This window comes from Orbilia oligospora, assembly GCF_000225545.1.
Source record: "Orbilia oligospora ATCC 24927 unplaced genomic scaffold scaffold00080, whole genome shotgun sequence".
Taxonomy (NCBI): domain Eukaryota; kingdom Fungi; phylum Ascomycota; class Orbiliomycetes; order Orbiliales; family Orbiliaceae; genus Orbilia; species Orbilia oligospora.
Genome location: NW_011645637.1, coordinates 1,212,056 through 1,228,810, shown reverse-complemented (window position 1 = coordinate 1,228,810; position 16,755 = coordinate 1,212,056). Strand labels below are relative to the sequence as shown.

Here is a 16,755-nt window from a genome sequence, read left to right as displayed (position 1 = left end):
ATGTCTTCCCTTCCGAATCAAGAATACACAATCGGATGGATCTGTGCCCTTCATATAGAGATGACTGCGGCTCGTCTCATGCTAGACAGTGAACACGGGGCACCGCAGGAACAACACCACTCAGATCATAACGTATATCAACTGGGTAGCATTGGAGAACATAACATTGTCATTGCTTGCCTCCCCGACGGCGTATACGGTGTGACATCTGCAGTCGCCGTCGCCGTTCAAATGCTCGCTACTTTTGAATCTATAAGGTTCGGGCTGATGGTCGGGATAGGTGGGGGGATTCCCAGTAGAAAAAATGATATCAGGTTGGGTGACATCGTAGTTAGTCGGCCCGAGGGTACTTCAGGAGGAGTTATACAGTATGATTTGGGAAAAGCTATAGGACAAAATGAACTCCAACGCCTCGGCTCACTAAATAAGCCGCCGCAAGTCCTATTAAACGCCATGGCGAAGCTTCGATCGAATCACGATCTAGAAGACAGCAAAGTTCCCAATATATTATCATCAAGGTTAGCGGCAAGACCCAAGAAAACCCAAGCCCTATTCTCACACCAAGGGGCTTCAAATGACAATTTATATCTGGCGGATTACGAGCACTCCAACGAGGAAGAAAACGGTTCCTGTGAATCTTGCAACGTCTCGGGTCAAAGGGTCAGTCGTCCTGATCGTGATACGACCGATCCAGTCATTCACTACGGTGTTATCGCGTCTGGGAATCAAGTGATCAAACATGCTATTACCAGAGACCGGATTGGAGGAGAACTTGGCGCAGTTTGTTTCGAGATGGAAGCAGCTGGGCTTATGGATAATTTCCCGTGTCTTGTCATCAGGGGAATCTGCGACTATTCCGATTCTCATAAGAATGATCGCTGGCAGAGATATGCGGCCGCAGTTGCGGCTGCGTATGCAAAGGAGCTCCTCGACGTCATCCCACCCAGAGATGTTACTCCGACACCCGTGATTAAAATACTTCATATATTGAGCAAGGGTTAGATCCTCTTTCCTTTGTATTCCAGACATGGATCCAAACCATGTATTTGTTCTCCTACCTGCTACAACGCTATACTTTTCTATGAAATGCTGCTGATTAATCTATTACTTGTCGTAACTTGATTGCTACAATGCAATAGTGCATGATCAAACGTAAGTGATAAATTCCTTGAAAGGTTGGCACTATGGTGTTCCCTATCGATCCATGGTGTCACGGAACATCGATGAACCAACGACTAGATCTATAGCTATGGACTGACAGCCAATATTGATAGAACGGATATCTTAATACGATTCGGCAAACTGAATACAATAGACTCTTGGGTAAATTGCCTTGTGCTCAAGGGGCTGCCTTTAAGTCTAATGATCCAAGCTCTAGCTCGAGATGCCTCGCAGGCACAAGGGTTGAATTACTTGAGCAAATCAATGAATGGTTCCGGGATGCGAATGGGAAGCCTATTTTCTGGTTAAATGGCATGGCAGGCACAGGAAAATCCACGTTGGCTCGAACCATCGCGGAGACCTTCGCGAAAGACCGCCAACTCGCAGCTAGCTTTTTTTTCAAGAGAGGCGAAAGCGAGCGGTCCCATGCTCGAAAGTTTTACACGACTCTTGCTTTCCAGTTGGCCAAGAATATCCCTGAATTAGCATATCACATCATTAAATTCATGGACTCTGAGCCGAGAATATTCGAAGAACCCTCGAACGAACAGTTTGACCGCCTTATATTCCAGCCTTTATCCGAACTCAAGAAAACCTCAACTACGGTATTGAAATACATAATAGTCATCGACGCTTTAGACGAGTGTGGTGATGAAGGGGATACCAGAACAATTATCCACTTACTCTCTCAAATCGGTAATCCGGAATTTATAAGGGTTATTCTAACCAGTAGGCCCGAGCTTCGGATTCAGTTCGGGTTTAAGGATATAGGAGAGGGAAGATTTATAAATTTTGTCCTTACCGGAATAGAAGAGCATATTATCGAACGGGACATAGAGATATTCTTTCGCCATGAATTGGCGGCTATAAAAAGGAGATTTGAACAGTATTTTCATCCAGACCGACATTTAACGATCGACTGGCCTGGTGAAAAGTCGACCCAGGAATTAGTTAAAATGGCAACTCCTCTATTCATTATCGCGGCGACGATTTGTCGCATGCTTCGCAATACCGGATGTGACCCTAAAGAAAAGTTAATACGAATTCTCGAATCTCATACTAGGATAAGCGGTGCGTCGGAAATTGAGAGGACTTATATCACAGTACTGGATCAGTTGCTGGTGGATCTTTCCGACTGGGAACAAAAGGACATGATCGATGAGTTCCAGAAGATCATTGGCACAATTATCAATCTCGCTACCCCGCTCTCTACAGCTTCTCTGGCAAATCTCCTCGGTATCCCTAAAAAGAAAGTGGACTCCCGATTGGACTTTTTCCATTCTGTTCTCAGCGTTCCGGAAGACCCAAAGGAGCCTGTCCGGCTACTACATCTTTCCTTTCGTGATTTTCTCGTCGGATCTCATTTTAAACAACATGGTGATGGGAGTCTGTTCTGGGTCGACGAAATAGAGTGTCACAAGACCATAGCCACCGCATGCCTAAAACGGCTTTTTGATACACTTCGCAAAGATATCTGCGGGTTAGAAGACTTTGGGGGCTACGAGCTACAATTATTCAAGAAGATATCGATAATAACCTACAACCCGATGTCCAGTACGCCTGTTGTTATTGGGTACACCACATGAAATTAGGCAAAACTTCTGTTGACGACGGAGATCAGGTTCACGATTTTCTGAAAATACACTTTCTTCACTGGCTCGAGGCCCTCTCTATCCTCGGAAAGTCTTATGATATCATTCTCCTAATCCGCGACTTAACGTCGCTCATTGTAAGCTACTTAACATCATTGACTCTATATTTTATCGTGCTAATGTTATTTAAAAATGGCCCAGGATTCTAGCAGCACTGAAGCACTCGAATTTATTCGCGATGCACACCGTTTTGCCTTGATGAATCGAGCCATAATTGATTCCGCACCACTCCAGTTGTATTCATCGGCCCTCATTTTTACTCCTCGAAAGTCTATCATCCGAAGGATATTCATAGACCAGGTTCCAGATTATATTCAGACCTTACCGACAGTGGAAGATGAATGGGATGCGGTTCTACAGATACTACATCACGAACACCCTGGCCGGTATGTCTGGCCAGGCAGGCCCAATCCCGGACTCATGAAATTCTCACCCAGTGGTCGAATTCTCGCAGCAGCGGGCAAAGATTTTTCCATTATGCTCTATGATTCCTTTACTGGAGCACTGGTAAGAACGCTTAGAGGACATGGGCTTGCTGTTGAAGCTGTAGCTTTCTCTCCGGATGGGGAATTATTAGTTTCGGGCTCGCGAGACAAAACAGTCAGAGTATGGGACTCTGTTACGGGAGCTCTCAAGCTTAAACTTGAAGGGCATGAAAGTGATATTAAAGCTGTATCTTTTTCACCAGATGGGAGTCTGATATTCTCAATAGCCTCTGATGCACTTATGCAATGGGACTCCAAAACGGGAGCGCGTTGTGGAGTTTTGAAGGGCAGTTTTACTCTGGGTTCCCCGATGATTTTCTCCCCAGATGGACAACTATTGGTATCCGTCCCGGATAAGTATCAGGCCTGGATTTGGAATTTTGGTCTCGGGTCACATTGTATGCCTTTAGCCACGGCGGAACTGAGTCACGGCAGTGACTATCCATTGGTATGCTTATCCCAAGACGGCGAAATGATCGCTATCGGAAGACGTTATGGGTATATGGAGGTTGTTTCCACAGCTACGGGGGCACTACTCCAGACTCTGAAACCTCCAAATAAAGTGGGGCGCACCTGTGCCATGAGCTTTCTGCCAGACAGCCAGCTGGTGGCATTAGCGCTACCAGATGTGTCTGGTAGGTTGGCGGTATTTACGAACTTAAACACTGGCCTAGAGATATGGAGTATCCCTTTGGATCTAGGGAAATATCAGTGGCATTCCGTTTCTATCTCACCGGACGGTAAACTCTTGATAGTTACATTTACCTTAAAGTCGTACATTAATGGGAAATTCATGTTGTCTCGGCGTGTACAAGAGATTCGGGTATATGAATCTGCTACCGGGAGAGAAATCCACAGGCTCAAGCAAGTTTCGGGGATTGGGGTAATTTTGTGTCAAGCTCTTTCCTTGGATAACAAACTATTGGCTTCGATAACGGATGAGGGGTCTGTGATGCTCCACGATTTTGGAACTGGGGAATTGCGACAGAATTTAGGCTCAGCGGAGTCAGGCGAAGAGTATTGCGGTTTTTTGGAATTTCAGATCGCAGATCAAAGTCTAGGTTCCAGTTCTGAGTGGCTAGAGCTAGAGCCGGATCACGACATATGTCTAGAGTCTTCATTGTATTACAAAAAGAACCGGTTTGTGAGGATTTCGAGGGATGGTAAACGAGTCGCCGCAACAACTGGGGACATTGTCAAAGTCTGGGACTCAGATACGGGGCTATCCCTGGAAACGATAACTGGACAGTGGGGTGAGATTTGGGATATCCTCTTTGCTCCAGACGGTAGTTTGGTGGTAATCGGACCTGACACAACAATAAAAGTCCTCGAATCGGCTACCGGAAAGTCGCGCCTCAACATGCAGATTGATACCGGGTTCGCTTTCGGTTGGAAGTGGGATAAGGCGGAGGCTAAAGCTGCCATCTCGCCGAGTAACACCCTTCTTGCAATCGCGGAGCCTCATTCGCTATATATTTACAACTTGGTTAGCGGGGTCCAGCAGCTGGTGTGTAACGGATTCTCAGATATCGGTGCTTTAACATTTTCACCAGATAGTGGAATTATCGCAACAACAATGAAATCTACAAAGAGGAAATCTACAAGTGAGCTACTGATGCACAACGGTGTAAAGCTATATGATTCTGCAACTGGGGACTTCTTACATAACGTTGCTCAACTTGAAAAATCACCTTCGAAAAGCTCGGAGCGTCAAGTAGCGATTGCTTTTACACCCGCCGGAGATCTTATAGCAATGGTATCCAACTCTGGATCAATAACTCTGCTAGACCCGAAAAGAGTACCGCGACAATCTGAACTCTCCGAGAGGTCAGTATTGGATTTACATTTACCCAAATCCAAAGGTCATATATTCGTTTCACCAGACGGCAAACTAGCCATCTCTGCAACAAATAATGGGCTAGTCGAGCTATGGGACGTATCCACAGGAGGACTTCTGCAGAGCTTCTGGCTAAATGTAAAGGCCAGCGCTCCCACAAATGATCGGCCCCCATTTCTATGCTTTAGCGTAGTCTTTTCCAGTATTTAGAGCTGGATTCAAGGCCATACTTTTGGCGCAGTTATCGCCTACCAATACGAAAATTACGAAGGTGGTTACTTTGGCGCAATTTCGGATTGTAAAACAAAAATGGAACTAGTCTCGTTCCTAGACTGCAACAAAGAAAAAATCCTTGAAAGCACTTTGCCATCCGATGACGATTACATGTTAAAATTCTCACCTGACAGTAAGCTATTGGCAGCGAAAATAAATGGTTGCTTACAGGTTTGGGATATACTCGGCCTCATAGACCGGACAGCACGCGACCTTAGACCCACATATATGGATGATAAGAATACGGAGACCATTGTATCATTTCCGGATGACCTGCAGCTAGCTCGTCCACCAAAGAAGCTGACTAGCGGAGGAAGGGCCGTTCGTGGCCTTGGTCGTGTATCAAAACCAAGCAACGCAAATTCCCAATTAACCTCGTCACTACCCGTACTGAAATGCTCACTCAAACCAAAGGCTGGACCAAGGGGCGACCAGCTTAGACAGTCCAATCGTACCCTGGGGGCTAAAAATGCTCAGATAAACAGAGACGTTAAAAGGGCAACGGACACAAGGCTGTCCAACAACAACAGTCTTGGTTCGAAACAAGCCAATTCGATACCGGACAAGTCTGTCCCGATTGACAAAACCGTAACTAATTCCATACTCGGGAGCCTTTCTTGGGTTATAACCCCTATTAATAGTCTCAGCATCTCATTAGAGCATCCAACGACACCAGACGAACAGCAAACAGATTCAAGGAAACCGACAAGAAGCATCAAAACAGTAGCGTTTTCCCCGGATGGTGAATTGATTGCTCTTGTGTCTATGGTCCCCTCTATTGAAATCTGGAACCTTAGGAAACGGGAATTACTCCCTCGATGGCCTAAATCGCTGGAACGTCCTGAAATATCAACTTTATCGTTACGTACAGCTATTAATTTAGCGTTCTCTCCTGACGGAAATTTTTTACTAGCCTACGGCTACGGTTTGGCAATTTGGTCAATCTGCTCCGGGAACGTACGAAATTTCTCATGGTCTCGGGACGATAATATAAGCTTTCATAATATCAAAGTGGCGGCGTTATCACCTGATAACAAGCTTCTCGCAATAAGCTGTCAATGGCTCCTTCTGAAATCGATTACTCTTTGGTCTGTAAGTACTGGGAGAAAGTTAGAGCGTATTCGCTATGGAGGATATACCACCGAACTATCTTTCTCTAGAGATGGTTTACAATTGAAAACAGACGACCGCATATGGAACATCGAGCGCCTCGTTAATGGCCTTTCCGTATCCTCTGGGCGAGTTTTCCGGGCACTAACTATTGAAGACGAATGGATATCTCGAAGTGGGAAAAGGGTGATTTGGCTTCCTCATAGATACCGGGCAGATCTCTATGACTTTTCTGTACAAGAGAATACTTTAGTATTTCATCCAGAAACTGGCGGAACTATGTTTATAGGTTTTGCTTCCTAGTACTATAGTTTCATGGGAGGAAAACCTACAGAATTGTATCTTAATGGAAGTCATATGTATATTATCTCACGCTATTTAAAAGCATCACTGAAATAGAGAGCTAGTTAGCATCAACGTCGTTAATAATATAATATATAGTACTATATACATATATAATAATATATGGATGGGTCAGATAGATCGATCTAAATTAACCTCACGATATAACTAACACCCACATAACTGCAATATTTCAGGCCCAAATCTAGGTCACATAGCATAATAACAAAATGATTATGTCGCGAGACCAGCATCTGATAATTAATGGCTATATTGCCTATCGATATCTTTCCCCTACATGCAGTGCCCGACTTGAAGGTCGGGTTCTTATCAAACTTGGCATTTCGGGATTGGTGGTGTTGTAAAATGTGTGTTGTTCTTGCCAAGACGTTCCCCAAAGGCCTTACATAAGTTGTTCGAATATTTGCCGATCTGATCATTGCGCTGCATGCTGCAGCTCATCGGCGACGATATCAAGTCTATATCTACACTAGCACTGGGATCGAGCCTCCGTCTTGTATCGGTGTGAGAGCGTCCGATTTTCAGACGAATCGACACAGCTGACTGTCGACTGTCTTCCCATATACAGCCGGTGTTCAAACTTGCATGCTTTTCAATTTAACAACTCATCTACCGACGGCTAACGGCACATTTACATAAGTAGCTATAGGCAGCTAGGTTGTATCATTGCCGAGTTCTGGAGACTGCAGACTGTCAGCGTCTGGCAGGAGATATCTAGACGGCAGCAGGCAGGCTATTAAGCACGGCTCATGAGATGGTCCAATAGCAACTGAAAGCGGCGCGGCTACCGGCTACTTTTATTTTTGCCATTTGGAAGACTCTAGAAATCTATTCTTCGGCACAGGTATTCCAATGCAATGGGCAACAGTGCTATCTTGGTTTGGTAACACCTTAACGTGTCTGGGTATGAGACCATTCTATCTTGAGATCGATCTTTGCCGGATGGCGGAACGCAGAACACTTTCTTCTTCTTCCCACTTTGTTTATTCAACTGAATAAATACGCAATGCTCAATGTACACGTATGCCCTCTGTATATATATTAATGTTAATACAAATTTCTTTTTCCGGGTGTTTTGGAATCGTCGAATTATAAAACGGAATAGGATGACGTTAAGAGGAATGTGCGTGCGCTTGGCACGTATACTGTAGGGAAGGAATTACATATTGATGAAATACATGAAAAAAAGCGTAAGACTACCGGCCGGCCCGGCTACACCCTGCTACCGTGACGTTTATGCCTGGCCTCGGGGCTACTCAAAACGCATACGCTCAGTAGTGATCTCTAACCTACGTATCTGCGTATATGGGGCCGGCCCGTAAAATACCGTATAGGTTGATGTATGGTATACGGTGCATCAGTAGCTTTTTTTAATCTTCATCGCGGGGGTTTTGCAATATAAATAGCAGGAATGAACCCCTCCTTTTGCCAACAGATCGATCAGATTCAAATCTTTCCCTGTATTGCGACTTTTTTCTCACTTCTCTCAGGCATATACGCATCCGACCCAGTAGCAGCTATTTTTAACTTATAATATAATGCCTACGTCAAGGAACTTTTCTCGATCGTATTCCGTCCTTTGTTACTCTTGTGGGGAATTTCTTCATACAATCCGAGGGAAGGATTCCGCATATACTTTGCCAATAGGAGTCAGCCCTGGAGCACTTAAAAAGTCTGGTCTTTATGACAACGCCATCATTGGTGGTCCGATCAGTAGTCCGCCTGATAGATACTCCTGCATGTGCAGAGACACCTCGGAAGACCATATCCATTGCTTAAAGTGTTGGACAAATATAATAGAGAAATACAATATGACATCTGGAAATATTCCAGAGTCTAGACCCGCGAAGGCAATTTCAAAGCCTCTGGACTGGGTGTCAGTCTGCGACAAGGTACTTGGATATGTCAATTACCCGTTGGATCTAGTCAAGGGGACAGAGCCCTTAATTCCAGCTCCATGTATATGCACTTCATTCGTTGAAGATATTATACACTCGAACGATGTTATGGCGGTGGTCGAACAACTCGTCAGCACCTATCGCCCCGATAGTCCTACTGGATGCCCACATAAAGAAAGCCCGACTGACGTTCTCCATGATGACTGTTTACCCCGATCAATTGCACGTTGTTACGTGCATGACCCAACAGCTGGGGGCTTGGCTCCGGCATATGAGCAATACATCGGCTGTGGCGTCATGTGCAAGTTAAAAAACATTCCATTGAAGGTTCAAGAGCAACCCGATTGGGTTCAGGTGTTAGTTCGCTCGAACTACGGCTCGAAGAAGAAGGGATATACAGTACCGTTCCCCCAGTGCGAAGCAGTTACTACACTAGCGAAGCTACATGTAGGGTGGGGGGGCAACGCTGGATGCCATGTCATTTGTCAAGATGATAGAGATCCGATCAAATACAGCCACTGCAGACTGCTTGATTCCGAAACGTTGATATGGATGATTGATATTGGAATTATGGACGGACCTTCCTGCGGCAAATGCAACGTTGATGCGCTCTCGCTCCTTTTTATTATGGCTATAGATACGCCAGACAGAATCAGGGATTCAATAACATTAGAGATTTTCAACATCAATAATTGTGCTAGGCAGAGTGAACTCGCCATATTTACCTGGAGGGCATTGCATACCCACAAGACTGACGGATTTTGCTGTGAGAGGAGTCGGAGATTCAGCAGGGCGGCTGGAAATATTATGTTGTGGGTATTCTGTAACCCGGTTTATTTTACGACCAAATGGGCCAGGGACGAAGGGCTACTTGGGTTCGTAGAGGCTATTAACTGGTTTGTTATGTCAAGGATTGCAGAGAGCGAATTGGAAGCATCCGTCACTGGCGATGGTCCGGCAAAGGTGGATGATATTGTCAGAAGGGTAGTTGACACCGGTTTGACGGATTTCATACTCTACATTTGTGCTTAGTCTAGTTTATAATTGATATAATTATTTGTGCTTAGTATGAGAGGATCTCTTCAGCTTATTTAAGTATACATATGTTAAGACTGATTTCTTTTTGTCTAAAAGCGTATCTATGTATAGCTAAGTCTCGTGTATAAGCATCCTCCTGGTTACGTTACGTTACGAGACGCATCCTCCCTCAGCAGCCCGTACTGGAACTTACTTCATCCTAGCTATAGGTACCCGAGTTGTCCAACACAAAAGAAGGCCTATTGCACGTTGTATTTTAATGAGCAGCGTTGTATGCCAAGAAATAAGGTAACACAGGTTACTACATATAATGCAATGTGGCTATCAAATATAGGTTCTAACTTTTCCTAATTAAAGCGAAGGCCTCCTCCAATGTTTTGTGTATAATGGCAAGACTCCGCAGGGCCCCTCGGCCGGGTGCGACTGCATGTATACAGTAATCTGTGTAGATTCGTAGTTTATGTATTGGGGCCCGGGGTGGCCGGTGGGTGGCCAAATTTTGACTATTAACTACATCTGAAGGCTGTAAAAGTAACAATTAGGGAGGTGCATATTTTAAGATGAAATGTTGTTTCAAAGGGAGGATTTGGCGGCAGCAGCGTAGGTAAGTTGCAGACAGTTTGGTCTAGGTTAACGTTGATAAACTTATGCTTCCTCGCCTATGCCTGCCCACCACTTGCCCATGCTCTATAACTAGATCTACCCGCAATACATAGCGTTTCTTAGTACTAGTACTTGCGCTAATAAACATACCACACCTCCAATTGCGGATGTTAGCGGGTAAAATAGCGGCTAGAGATATAATATAAGTGCAATAACGGGTACGGATTAATGGGTGTAAAGTTGTGGATTTATCAACATATCGGCATTACCCTGATGTTCGTATTACCTATATTAATTACCGTCGCAGTAAAAGCTTAATTAACTAGCATATATAGTCCTCGAGTACTTTAGTCCCGTCTATTAATGAGAGAAACCAATTAATATTTAGATTCCCGGGATCTTAAAACCTCCTTCCACCAAGGTCCCAAACACGTTACGCGGGTCGTATTTTCTCTTGACCCGTCTCATTCTGACCAAATTATTATGTCCGTACTGTGTAAGAGGATTTTGGTTTACTCCACCATAGTTGAGATATTCATAGCCCGCTGCCTTTCCAACCGCTGCAGCTGCAGCTTTGATCTTTGTGAATAGATCCTTCAAGAACAATTCCATGGTCGTGTCATCAGATGCATTGGACCAATATATATTGGCGGAGATAACTACGAGCGGAGCTGTGATACCCAAAACATTCCGGCCAGGCGTCGCATTGGTTGTCTGGATATACTTGTTTCCAATAGGTTGCATAGCGATACTGTTCGAAAACCCGGGAATAGAGGTCTCATAAGGCAGTGAAACGTTCAGCCAGAGGCTGTGGATCGTTCGGAATAGCTGTTCATCAGCGAGAACAGAGGTGACGTGCCACTGGCTTCGAAAAGGAGATGAAAGAGTAGAACCGCCACCGAATGCCTTGGGCAAACTGCCCACCCCCGTTAAATTTGCAACAAAGTTGTTGTATGCTGGGATCGAACCATCCACAAATGGCTTCATGACCAGAGGGGGGTTTGACAAGTCGACCTCTCTTGTGTAGAATTGCGTAAAAGTAGCTCTATGGGGCTGGCCTGCGTCCTTGATAAAATTAGGAATAATGTGGTAATTTGGATCTGCATCTTGGCCAGTCACAATATAGTTGTATAAAGGCGTGAAAAGCTGTGGGACAGAGGATTGCGCGTAGCGAACGACTCCTGCAGCGTGGGCATTTATATTATAGGTTTTTAGCGTAAAAGAAGTCACGATCCCAAAGTTCGAGGAACCGCCTCTGAGGCAGCCTAAGAGGTCAACATGTTGATACTTGTTGGCTTTAATGATGCTACCATTGGCGAGGACAATCTCGTACTCGACGACATTGTCGGAACTCCATCCATACTTATTGGATAAGAAGGAGATTCCTCCTCCGAGAAGGAACCCGCTGACACCAACATCAGAATCTCGAGAACCCAGCACTGCAACGCCTTTAGGGTCAAGATGGTTGTAGACATTGGTCCAGCGGTTTCCGGCGCCAACCTTAACAATATGCCGATGGCGATCGTAGGAAACCTCGTCGAGGCCAGAGAGGGAGATGAGGATTCCATTATCCGTGGAAGAAAACCCCTTGTTGGGCATATGAGAGCCGCTTCGAATTGCAAATACACAATGGTGGTGTGAAAATAAGGCGACGGCCTTAGAGACATCCCTTGCTGTTTTAGGGGTAAATATGCAAGTTGGCGATAATTGGGAGGCGGCCACTGAGGGTATTCGTTAGCCAATATGATTTGATAGAAAAGGAGGATATACTCACACCAATGAGCATTTAGAGTCGTATAGTCGGGGTGGCTCTGCATCACGACCTTCCCTTGCCCGTGGAACTTTTGATTCAACAAGTTACACTACCATGCAATTATGTCAATATTATTCTCCAAACTATCACAAGAAGATACCCGTCAACTTACGCATGTCTGGGGATTTTTTGGTGTCCTTTTTGACGCCTCAGATAGCCCTAAGAAGCCTGAAGAGACTAAAAGGAACGTCGAGGCAGAGATATGCATCTTGAATGATGGGATGCCCTTAATTTGCGGATGGATTCAAGCTTGAACTTCACACTCCGGTTATTCTTTCGATCCCAAGTGTGTTCAATGCTTCCTATTTATAGAGAAACACCTAAGTAGTCTATTGCGTAAGTATGTAAATCGAGCAGGTAGCTCGGTTGTAAAGTAACCTCACTTGCAAAGAATTAGCTAGTTAGAGAAAGCATCCCCTGCCGTTCCCCGGCTTAGTAGAAGACCCTTGAATAGAGCTTCAGCACCTGCCAAAAACCAGAGCCAATAATACCCTTCAGAGCTATGGTAATCTGAGAAAATATATACCAAATCTACGAAATCGATTATCTAAAATACTCCTTGATACCGCGGACCGAATAAACAGAAACTTGCGGCGTTATATAATTTAGCTTTTAAGACGCTATAACTCACAGCTCTATAGGTATACAACAGAGCTCATTACAGATAGATATCTGGTACCGAGTTCTTTCTTCTATAATTGTTTATTTTATCGAAATACGCACGAGGGAAATTATTGTTCTCCAACAAAAGAATTCAATTGATCAGCGGGATCGTATTGAAAGCAACGAAGATGACAGACCAGAAGACTGTTCAAATTCCGTCATCTTATGGCGAAACAACCAATTCGCCTAAAAATGCTCGCGATTGATAGTCGAAAAGTACATATGCATGCAGGGTATATGGTAAAGTTTCTCTTAGAATGGAAGACAGTGCTTTGTGGAGCCGCTAACAGCGTGGTTGGTTGACGCCAACTGCTGGAAAAAAGCCGAGGGGCTGGCGCAAATCCGGCTGCCGGGTGGTTAGGATGAGGACTATTCCGCAGACCCCAAAATTATTACACCACTAAAAACTTGGATGATGAGATTGATTGACCGCAAAAACTCCTTTCTTTACTAACAACGAAACCAGGTAGAATTACAATCACCGCTGATTTAAACAGTAAGCGAGTTATAGGGAGACTGTCTCGTGTCACAGAAGGAGGGAAGTCGACGTCTGATAAAATATGTCTAAAAAACCCCAGAATCTTCCATTGAGGGTGCCCCTAGGTAGCTGAGTTAACGCTTGGAACCCAAGGTATGTAGAAGGCAATACTACTGCAGCTCTGGGTCTTAGGGGGTAGCAAATGCAATGCGAGGATATATGGCCGCAATTCTTCGGAGGCCACTACCTTGTAAACGTGGACTGCAGCGGTCTATCCACGCCCCATCGTCGAAAGCGGACGGGTGAGGTGCCAAACGGGGAAGGCGGCTCTTCGGGGAGTGGGTCTTGAAAGTGAGAGATTACGAGTCAGCGTATGTATTTTCCACTTTCCCTATGGCAAACACTGCAAAAGTTTTTGCACAGCATGGGATTTTGGGGTGCTAAAAAGCCACTAGGTTCACAACTGGTAGTCAGATACATCCTTGAAACATGAATCGAGTGGCCCAGTTACCGTTTACACCGATAGTCAAATTTTTGAAAGGTTTCTTTTTTAAAAAAATACTCCCGTAAACATGCGACAACTGATACATTTGAACCTCGATATTTTATAGTGGAATGCGACGGATTTGCATTGCATTGCATGCATGCAAATGGTCCCTAAAAACGAAAAGGTGAAAGGAAACCAGCCAATCCCGGATTCTACTTACTATTACAAAGTAAGGTATAATTAATGCATAGATCTATAGGGTTATGGAGCTGCCCCGCAATTTATCGAGACGATTTATATAGGTACAAATCCTGAGCATTCGAGCCAACAGTGTGATATGATAAAATACGACACTTATAGTGGTTAACATCTATATCATAGCAGCAGATTTATATGCCCACGTGCGTGTGCCACCGAGTTTAAGATAAAAGACTGGGCTGTAGATAGCGTAGAAAGTTTTACGATGCATGATCCTGAAGAAAATATCTCTGCCATGCGCCCAAACTATTGATCGCTCGTTTATTATTTAACGCTAAGGGAATCCGCAGTGGCTTCTTGTGTACTCACAACATACATCCCACGTAATTGCGAGAAGCCAACTTTTAGAATCGACATGAAAATTTAGTGGCTTTCTAGGAGCTCGCAAGATTCTTGGGCCTACTCTATTCAGTCCTGCAACTCATCTGCTAATTACGCCCAGATTTGCGATATGAATTCCCAAGGGACTTTGAGTTGCGAGGTGTCGATTAATTAATCGATTTATCTTATTAATATATTGCCGAGGATGAGTCTAGTAGCAGTATTAGCATTTTATTGAGTGATCAAAGGGGCCCAACGTGTGAGGGTACGGAAGTTAACAAGAGACCAACTAGCATACGTACCTTTCATTGAAGATATATAGGATAAAAATCAAGCACATCTAGCAATGTATACATGCATATTTTATTGAAAACCATGCCATTTATTAAAGGAGTTTGAGGTTGTCTATATGAGCGACCGAATTATATATAATTGTGTGCATGTGCCCCTTAAAAAAGCGATGATGAAATTCGAAAGGCCTAGAAGTATTCTACATATGGGACTTGGGGTTAAGGCATTCCAGGTCCTGAATCATGGCACCTTAGAACTTTAATGCGGGGGCGCCAAGGACTTAGCTCCTAGCGCACAAATCTACACGATATAACAGGCCATCCTATTGAAACCTTCTCCCAATAACGATATTCCAAGCTGCATAAGAGCCTTGCCGCTAAGGGATACCTCTACCTCAAACCTATGAGGCTAACAGTCAGGGTTTCATGGAAGGTGATTTCCAAAAAGCTTCTTCATCAACTAATGGCTCAACTTGTATACATATATCAGGAAAGCCGCTGAGTAATGTCAAAGATAGATCAGCCGCGGAGCAACAAAGGACCAAAAGTTATATATACTATAAGATCCACTGTAAAGAATGCACTTTTACTCTCATAATCTGGTGCCCTGGAGACTCTGTTTAGGAGGGGGGAGCGTTCATATACTCCAAGTATAGCAAAGCTTTGAGAATTATATATTATAAGCAGTTACTAGCTACGGTAGTTTCTTTCTTCATTCAATATATAGCTTGTCTCGTACTCAGCCCCACATAAAAAATTCTTTGGGTGAATATATAGCATGTTATGTACATTTTAGATCCTGCAATAGCCAATTTGCAACATGTCCTAGTCTAGCTATCAATACAAATACATATAACGTAGGATATATATCGGATGTCCTTATTCAAACAATTTGACCAAGTTGAATGGCTGACTAATAGTCATTCTTCTTATTGGAGTACTTATATCTGATACTCGTGACTGTGACCCTCGATATCACGGTCTTGACTCTAACAACTGGTTTCATCGTCTTCATGCTTGTTACTGTGACCGTGACTTTGTTTGTACACGAGCTCGAGCTCGAGCCGGATGGCTTTGGCTTTGGCTTATAGGGCGGTGAATAAGACACGCGCTCTAGATAGCTCTTTGGTATGCAGAATTCACTTCCCGGTTCATTGATGCAAGAGAGGTCCCATTCAGGGCAAACTTTCCTACAAGCCGTGTTGGAATCGCAGCCATCTTCACTATCCCCCTTGCCGCAACGAAATACCCGTGCCGTAAGATGCTCAGGACAGGTATCCATTTCCTTCCAAAATTCCTTGTTGAGACAAGTACTACGTTTACCACGTTTTTCAGGGTCCACGTCTTCAAAACACATCTTGGGCTCTTTGCTTGCGCAAAAATATGGTTGCAAGCCCTTTACCTTCTGGTAACTACTTGCCGCTAGGCAAAGCCCGCAGCTCGGGCAATCCAATTTGTTTGCGCGAGGAATACAGGCGTAGTCTCCTGGGCATTCGTTTTTATAAATGTCGGTCGAGAAGATTTCACACTCTACCTGCTCGTCGACACAGAACCCTTGATTGTTGCTACCGTAGAGTCTGTGGTCCCCGATGCATACTTTGCCGTCAGGGCAAGGATTGTAAATGCTACATAGGCCCTCTATCCTAGAAGGCTTGACCGGCTTGGGCTCTTCTGGCATAGATGGCTTGGGCTCTTCATCTGGAGGTGTGCTTGGTGATTCCTTTGATGAGTTAGTGCTTTGTGTCCTTTTAGAGCCCGAAAGATTGAAAACTTACTCGTTTCAACAGAGGATCAGCCTGGGGCATGGCGGCAGCAAGTGCCACAAAGATACTCAAAATAAATGCGGACTTCATTTCGGAAGGTGGAATTTGTATCAAGTCAACGAGACAAAAAGGAGTGGACGGTCTGCGTATATGACCTTGCTGTTTGATATCTTCGCGGGGATACTGATATCAACTGAACTCCTATGAAGAGCCATAACTAAATCAATTTATATATTTTGATACCTCACAGCTTTGCTTTTGT

At 44.4% G+C, this 16,755-nt stretch overlaps 5 protein-coding genes across 5 annotated transcripts; 3 read left to right on the top strand and 2 right to left on the bottom strand.

Annotated features, from left to right (window-relative positions):
• On the top strand, positions 1–2,747 carry AOL_s00080g349 (uncharacterized protein; the record flags this gene model as incomplete). The annotated part of the gene is made up of 2 exons (XM_011124724.1): positions 1–966; positions 1,275–2,747. 2 exons carry the CDS (start codon positions 1–3, stop codon positions 2,745–2,747), a joined length of 2,439 nt encoding a protein of 812 aa, XP_011123026.1.
• A 198-nt stretch (positions 2,748–2,945) lies between these two features.
• AOL_s00080g348 (uncharacterized protein) lies at positions 2,946–6,625 on the top strand (the record flags this gene model as incomplete). Its single annotated transcript, XM_011124723.1, has 3 exons — positions 2,946–5,273; positions 5,346–6,500; positions 6,569–6,625. The coding sequence occupies 3 exons, from the start codon at positions 2,946–2,948 to the stop codon at positions 6,623–6,625; spliced, it is 3,540 nt and encodes a 1,179-aa protein (XP_011123025.1).
• Positions 6,626–8,692: 2,067 nt separating this feature from the next.
• Positions 8,693–9,811, top strand: AOL_s00080g347 (uncharacterized protein; the record flags this gene model as incomplete). The annotated part of the gene is made up of 1 exon (XM_011124722.1): positions 8,693–9,811. The coding sequence occupies one exon, from the start codon at positions 8,693–8,695 to the stop codon at positions 9,809–9,811; it is 1,119 nt and encodes a 372-aa protein (XP_011123024.1).
• A 993-nt stretch (positions 9,812–10,804) lies between these two features.
• On the bottom strand, positions 10,805–12,441 carry AOL_s00080g346 (uncharacterized protein; the record flags this gene model as incomplete). Its single annotated transcript, XM_011124721.1, has 3 exons — positions 10,805–12,141; positions 12,195–12,282; positions 12,346–12,441. The coding sequence occupies 3 exons, from the start codon at positions 12,439–12,441 to the stop codon at positions 10,805–10,807; spliced, it is 1,521 nt and encodes a 506-aa protein (XP_011123023.1).
• A 3,202-nt stretch (positions 12,442–15,643) lies between these two features.
• On the bottom strand, positions 15,644–16,583 carry AOL_s00080g345 (uncharacterized protein; the record flags this gene model as incomplete). The annotated part of the gene is made up of 2 exons (XM_011124720.1): positions 15,644–16,450; positions 16,506–16,583. 2 exons carry the CDS (start codon positions 16,581–16,583, stop codon positions 15,644–15,646), a joined length of 885 nt encoding a protein of 294 aa, XP_011123022.1.
• Between the last annotated feature and the right edge of the window lie 172 nt (positions 16,584–16,755).